The 7,638-nt window shown below is 34.1% G+C and overlaps 1 protein-coding gene across 1 annotated transcript; it reads right to left on the bottom strand.

The window, feature by feature from the left end:
- Positions 1 to 1,287: 1,287 nt before the first annotated feature.
- On the bottom strand, positions 1,288 to 3,071 carry LOC114747824 (L-ascorbate oxidase homolog). Its single transcript, XM_028936171.1, has 2 exons — positions 1,714 to 3,071; positions 1,288 to 1,588 (listed from the first exon to the last, which is right to left on the bottom strand). Exons 1-2 carry the CDS (start codon positions 3,069 to 3,071, stop codon positions 1,288 to 1,290), a joined length of 1,659 nt encoding a protein of 552 aa, XP_028792004.1.
- Between the last annotated feature and the right edge of the window lie 4,567 nt (positions 3,072 to 7,638).

The following is a 7,638-nucleotide window of genomic DNA, read 5'->3' as shown; positions in this document are numbered from 1 at the left end:
TATATAATTGTTTGTGTAAAAGAGTATTATATATATTTAATTTTTCATAATAAGTTAGTAGGTTCATTACAACTCAACAGGTAAAGCCGCGCGCGTGCATAGATGAGGTCTAAGTCGTAGAGAAGTCACTTTAAGGAGGAATTATGTAATGGTGACATGTGGCAAGTGGAGGTGAGATGGCAGTGACACATGGTGGGGGAGGTGAGGTGGCAGCAACACATGGAGGTGGGGACTGGTGGAGGAATCACGTGGCATTTAAAATATTTTTAAAAAATTGGGTTAGCGATGAAAAATTTGTGACAAAAATTTTTTGTCACTAATTAGTGACAGATTAGCGACGAAAAATTTCTGTCAATAATTAGCGACAGAAAAATCCCATCACTAATCCATCGCTAATCCAATTAGTGATAGAAGAATTAGCAACGGAATACATTCTGTCACTAATGCGATTCTGTCACCAATTCCATCGCTAAATAAAAATTTCGTTGCCAATCACATGGTTTTTTTGTAGTGACACACAATAATGCTCCCTATCTTTTTGCCCAAAAAATGTAGATTTCAAATTACCCAAGTAAAAAAACTAAAATTTCCATAACAGTTGTGTTGTCCATGGAGTTTCTTTTCCTTTCATCTTGAATTCAAAAACTTCATTAATTTAAAGTTTGATTTCTAATAATTAAAATATATACAACACAAAGATCATGTGAAAAACAAAATATAACTTAGAGCAGACAGAGGTATGCTACAACAGTTTTGTTCTAATGTATAAAAGTTGAACTGCATGTTTGAATTAGAAGCAATTCAAATCTCAGTAATAGAATAGAGAGAAACAATTACTCACAAGACAAATCAATCATATCAATGAAGGATTCAGAGTTTACCAAGAATTCTGCTGAAATAAGTCGATAAACCATACACAATGAAATCATAATTGTCTCCATGAATTTTACAAAGCAAATTTACTAGTGAAAAAGAATGAAGAGACACTCTTCTAATAGAGGTTTTTCAAGGGTAACTATTATTTTCCATAATTTCTTTCAACAATTATCTTTTCTTTTCCTATCTATTTTTTTTTAATTTGCCCCTTTTTTTGTGGACAAAATCTGTTGTCGACCATCAACTAAAAGAATAGTAACTTGACAAATTATATAATGGAAAAGGCATTAATCAATAAACGAATATTAATTCAGGGTTGATTGTTAGAATATTACAACATTCCCCCTGCTTTCTTTCTCAAAAGTCAATCAGATGGCACAAGAGAAACAATAATGATAAGGAAAGTTGTAATTAGGAGTTATATGGTGGAGGCATGGGCATATCCTTAACTATGCCACAAAGCATAGTTGCGTTTTGAAGGTTGTATTCATCTCTGAGAGATCGCTCTGGGGACAAAACGCTAACATAGAGTTGTTGGCCCAAATAGTGGTTCTCAGCTAACTCTGACCTCAAGTTCCACATTCCACAATTATCAAATGTGAGCATTATGGCTGCCCAACAATTTGGGAAGACTTGGATGGTGTGCCTGCTCACAGCATCGAGGAGGTTATAGTTCTTCCTCTTCTCTGGGGCCCATCTCCCAGGCTCGGTGCTGCATCATCACACAAGCAAATTAATCAGTCAACTTCTACAAACATGTAATTAATGCAAAAAGGGTAGAATATATATATATATATATATATATATATGCAAAATGAAAAAAAATGGAATACTAACGCCACAGCGAAGAAAGAATATCCGTCCAAGTTATAAGATTGCATGCTCTTTCCGTGGTTTTCAATGATAATCTCAACGAAGGTACGGTATGTGATATTTATGACATTGGGTTGGATGGTAAGGCTATCCAAATTGGCTGGTGGTTCATCAGAGATGATGTTATACTTGAAGACTTTGTTGGCAACTCCAAAGTATTCAGCTAACTTGAAAGGGGTGTCACCATCAATATGCGAAACCCCATTAAGGGCATATCGATTTTTGCCTTGAACCTTACTGCTTGATCCTACCAATATGATAGTACGAGTGATTTCGATTTGACCGTATTTGTAAGACCCTTGAGGATTAGGCCTAGCCGCACTCGCAGTAAGGTTCCAACGGAAAGAACGGAATTGGTTAATAGACCAAGCAATGCCAACAGGTGCCTCGGGGATCTCTGGTGAGGCAGATCCTTTGCCATTTTCATAGCGAACAATTCCTTTACCAGTAAGAATAGTCTTAGTAAAGCGAGTGGAAGCCACAAGGTAGTAATCCTTAGGCGCTTGATCGGCAGTGACAAGAACGGTAAAGCATTGGCCGACATGTACATCAAGAGAGTTATAAATGTTCTGAACAACATGAGATCCCTCTGTCTCAACGAGCTTCATGCCATGGCCTTGGATCCTGAAGTTTAGAGAATTCTTACTCCCAGCATTGCAAATTCTATATTTGTATGTCTTACCAGGCTTCATGGTGAAAAGTGGCTCGTCGCTTCCATCACCCTTCGCCGTTTTGCCGTTGATGATCACACCGGCAGGCCTGCCAATAGATCGCCCACTATCCAAGAGCTTTAGAAGTGTGGCGTGCTTCTTAGTGTACCAATCACCAATGAGAACATTGAACTCATCCTCAGGATCTGGGTATGGAACTGGAATCAATAGACGACTAAACACACGAATGATACCATAACCACCTACAGCCCTATGCATGGATGTGGTGGGATAATAGAAGAACGTTCCGATTTGATCTTTAATTTGGAAACGATAGGTGAAGTTGGTTCCTGGAGGGATAGGGCATTGGGCTCCTAATGTACCATCCATCCATGAATTCTTCCTATGTTGGACCCCACTCCAGGTGAAAAGCAAAGGCTCATCAAGCTTGTTAAACACATTCACAACGATGTTATTGTTGGATGAGCAGTTAATTTGTGGCCCAGGAAATTGGCCATTAATGAGAATTACTTGTTGTGGAACTCCAAGAGGAGATAATGTCCCATATGTTACATTCCATGTGTAGAATACATAAGGGTCTTCACCCATCACAGTAGACATTGTCCCTGCCAGGAGGCATATCAGAAACAAGAACATCTTTCCATGACCCATGCTCAAATGTTGTCTCCTCCCAAAAAGAATCAACCCTTATCTATTACTCTCTCCCACTTTATATTAATTCTTTCTATGAAGCGGAAGAAAGTTCTTCCCCTTGTCTCAATTCGCCGACGCGTAACTTGTATATATAGTTTGTTCAATTATTATTTTTGTTGTGTAGTAAGCATTTTTAAAGAATCCACATATAGGTTTATCCCTAAACTTAGTAAACCTTTTCAAAATAGGTGCATGTCTATCTGGCAATCGTTGTGTTCAAAACCACTCATTCCTAGTCGCCAGTTTCACCATCTCCTTTTTGACCGTTCTAAATTTTACCAGCTTGATGAAAATGAATATAAGCCAAATGGCATGTTCAAAAGTAACCAGATCCGAACTTTGACTATAAGTTCCTTAGAACCTCAAATTCATAACAAACAAATAAACGTCAAGTCAAATTGTTTTGTTATTAAGATGTGGTCTTACTCTATTCCTCCGTTTTCTTATCTTTCGAATATTTTTCTTTGTAAAAAAAATTCAATTCATTAATTTCCTGTATGTATGTTTTGACTACTATTGTAACATAAAATGTGAAATATAAATTTTAGATAAAAATTTAATTAATTAATTCATTTCATTTCATTTTTTTAATCAAGTTTCTGTAACTTTTTTAAATTTTGTAACTGTGAGCTATTTGTCCCTACACTCATTTTTAATTAAGGGATAATGTGGATGATGACTAAGTGGCATGTGGATTTCTACAAAAGACGAAATAAAAGAGGTTTTTTTAAAATGACGAAATAAAGTTTGTTTATTGTTCAATATAAAAATGAAAAATTATTATACTCATATTATCTCCTTAATATATAGTCCATAATTTGGTTGATTTTAATTTTATTTAGATCCATACAGCAAAATTAATTCTGGAATATTCTGTAACGCTTTGCTTAAGGTTCACTTAGCAAAGTTATTTGGCCATTTAAGAATTCAAAAACTTTAACTTCAGATGGGCATTATTCCTTTTATTAGAATGGGATTTTTTTAAAAAAAAATTAAAAATTCATAGCTAATTCAGTATAGCTAAAAAAAAATAATGGTTCAAAACTCTAATCTGACATCTTGAGAAACTATTTGCTATAAAATAAAGACCCGGGTTAACTGCAGTCCCATTTGATCCAGAAGGTTGCCTAAATCTAAACAGGACACTGGGATTTTCGCTGGAATTTTCAGAAATTTCTAGAAATTTGACCCAAATTTAAAAGGTCATATTTTTATTCCACACATCCAATAATTATAAAATATTTCCCGTTTTAAAACTCAAGATGAGTACTATTTTAATACCAAATTTCATAATCTAGATTGAAAAATTGCCTTGTTTCTAAACAGTCACAAAAGTAATAACCAAGCTAAGTTTTCATGCATTTTGGCCGCGATCATTACAATGGCACTAATCTTGACTGGTGCTAATTAAGCTCTCCGGCTCCTCCTTATGGAGTTTAATTATATGCCCATACATATTAAATTAACATAAGCATATTAAGCTACTAACCATACAAAGTAACCACAAAATATCAAAATAATAACAATTACCAAGCCACCACTTCTTCTATTCCTCCATTTGCTTCGCTTTGCCCTTAGATGTATTGGCTCATGCTGTTGGTATTTGGGAGAAAAGGGATGAGATTTGAGAAAATTTTAGTAGCAAAAATCACATTTCAATGTACAAATATAATGCATAGCTAAACCAAGCATGTAAAACAATCCACACAGAATAACTCTTTACAGATAACTAAACTAAATAACTGACTAATGCACATGGACACCAGTCTTATGAACTACTCAAAACAACATATAAAATCAATTTAGTCTTGGGTTCCCACAATAATCAAGGCAACACTTAAGGACTCAACCTTTTAACCATAATATCAAAAAAAATATGGGCAATAAACCCATAATATAATTTGAGCATAAATATCCAAGTCCACAACCTCAAAGGCCAAATTAACACAAGTAGCGGAGAGAACTTGAAATAGAGCGCTAAAATCCATCAACAAAGGAATTAACAAAAATAATGATTTAATGTCCTAGGGTCATAGCAAATAGAAATAATCAAATTAACTCAATATGTACTCGAGAAGTATAAAAGCCACTAGCTCACTCCTCTGGTACCTTCCCTTGCTCCCTATGCGATTTGTATTAAATAATTTGGGCGAGCACTAACGTCTCAATAATCCAAAGTTCAACCATACACACACAACTATTACACAAGTAATTCATATTAGCTATGTAAATAAGTACTGCAACAGCTTAACTAATCACTAACAGATGATATAACTAATTTCATAATATATCATGTTCACATGTAATGAATGCTTCCTACCTTATTACTCTATCCAACTTAATTTTGCTAACTGGAATCATAGGCTTATTGAAACATTCTGGATTTTGGGCCTAGAAGTACCAGAATTAGGCTAAAATGGGCAGGCTACTAGACCCCTCTTGGCAGGAGTTCTATAAGTTCTTTGGAAGGATAAGGGGATTCTCACGGACCAAACTACAAAATAAGAGCTTTTTGGAACCATGAGACTAGGCAAGGTAGAGACTACGATGAAGTCTCGAGGACTCGAGTATGGTAATTGGAGATGATTAATGGCTAAAAGTTATGCCAGGAACCTTAGTGAGATGATTCCTGAGGCTAAACTTGAGCAGGGACCTAACTATAAATTTGAATAGTTTCGGGTCAGAAAGAGCAGTAATAGAAAGTATGCCCAAACATTTTAAAAAAATCTCAAAAAATTTCAAAATAATAGGAAATAAGGTTATATGGCTCATATAGGGTTAAAAATAACCCAAATACCCCTGGAGCAAATTGATAAAATTCGTAAGGTTTTGGCTAATTATGAATATTAGCTAAAATTAAATTACTTAAAATACAAGGAGGCCTCAGATGATTAGAGAAAAATGAGGAATAATACTTGAGGAATTATTACAGGTTTTAAAAATAATTTTGTCCCCAGAAAACAAAGAGGATGGCTTTAATAAAAGCTAAAGCATATTTATACACTATCCAAGAAAAGTGAAATAAACTATTTATGGTTTGACTTTTGACTTGAGAAGAATTAGAGAAATTCTTCATAATGAAAAAGTAGTATCGGTACCTAGAGATAGATTCTCAGACTTATGGACTGATAGAAAGAATTAGGTCAAATTTGCTCTAAAATAATATTATTAAATGTTTTAATGAAATAACAAAGGGAAGAACACTATTCCCTCTTTAGGCATGTTATACAATGCCATGTGAAGTTAATTGAGATGAGAAAATGTGCCATAATATTTTTCAAAGTTACTAGGTAAATCAGGACTTGAAAAAAATACCTGATACGGTGCAAAATGGCCAGATTGGTAGAGGAATAGTTAGGGGCTACATTTTGCACGAATTTCTCCCTATTTCCTCCCTATTTTAATTCCAAAATGATGAAGGGACATGGATGAAATAATATAAATTGTTAAGGGGCATGTTTGGAAGAAATAGAATTATATAATAAAATATTGCTTATGATCACAAATAAGGATTATGTGTCCCTTGAGGTGGCATATGGGGTGGCTTTGGCACTGATTATTGAGAATAGGATTATGTGACAAAATCAAGAGGGAGAAAACATGAATGGCTAAGATTAAGCCACATACACATAAAAGATCAAGGGCTAATGTCACACCTTATTTTTAAACCTCATTTTACCTCAATTGGAACCATTTAGAATCATTTCTTATGGCCTTAATTTGGAAAAATTTAAACCTTAAAATTTCACAAATTCGGGTTACTATTTATTGTAACCCTAATAAAGGCCAAATTTTGAAAATTCATAACTAATTCTAGAAAAATCAAAATAAAGTCATTCCAAGTTCTACTTAAAGCTCTTGGTGCCTTCTTTAAGGGAAAAATACTCATTGTCATCCAGAACTTATCAATTAATCCCAGATTTCATGCAAAGTGGTACTATTCATATGGTCATCCTTCAATTTTTTAGGATTTATGCTCAATTTTGGAAGGACATAACTTTTTGTACAAAACTCGAAATTTAATAAAATACTACTTGCTTTAAAGCTAAAAATAAGATATATAAGCTTGCCAAAGTTTTGCTTAAGATTCAACCAATTGCATAGAATTTCATTAGTCAAACTTTACCCCTAAAAAGTCAACTTTTATCTTCTTAAATTTACCATTCTTGGTTGTTCTTTCCCTTTTCAATCCATATGACCATTTCAATCACATAGCCCATATTCACACATGATCACTTGATAATATATTCACATGCATAGTCACTTTGGTCAATATTACAGTAACTCCACATAGTTTACATTGATACACAATAATTCATAATAACTACATCATTTTTTTAAAGAGGCATAACAACTAATTATCTCCCAAAATTATCTCCTTTCCTTTGTCCTTGCTTTGTCTAACTCCTAGTTGGTGAAAGTTTAAACATAAAGGAGTGAAATTTCATAGAAATCTTAGTAGCAATGAATCATAATTATCATGCAATTAATGCTATGTGAAAATGTGACATGTGAATATAAAATT

The sequence above is a fragment of the Neltuma alba genome, unplaced genomic scaffold (assembly GCF_004799145.2).
Source record: "Neltuma alba isolate B1F8T4 unplaced genomic scaffold, ASM479914v2 tig00005486_pilon, whole genome shotgun sequence".
NCBI classification, from domain to species: Eukaryota; Viridiplantae; Streptophyta; class Magnoliopsida; order Fabales; family Fabaceae; genus Neltuma; species Neltuma alba.
This window is presented reverse-complemented; position numbering and strand designations above follow the sequence as displayed.

What these genes read in the sequence shown, in the direction of transcription:
- LOC114747824 (XM_028936171.1), bottom strand. Translation starts at nt 3,071, where the DNA reads ATGGGTCATGGAAAGATGTTCTTGTTTCTGATATGCCTCCTGGCAGGG. An exon ending in TATTCTTTCTTCGCTGTGGC is followed by an intron (nt 1,589 to 1,713) that starts GTTAGTATTCCA and finishes GTGATGATGCAG; the next exon opens with CACCGAGCCTGGGAGATGGG.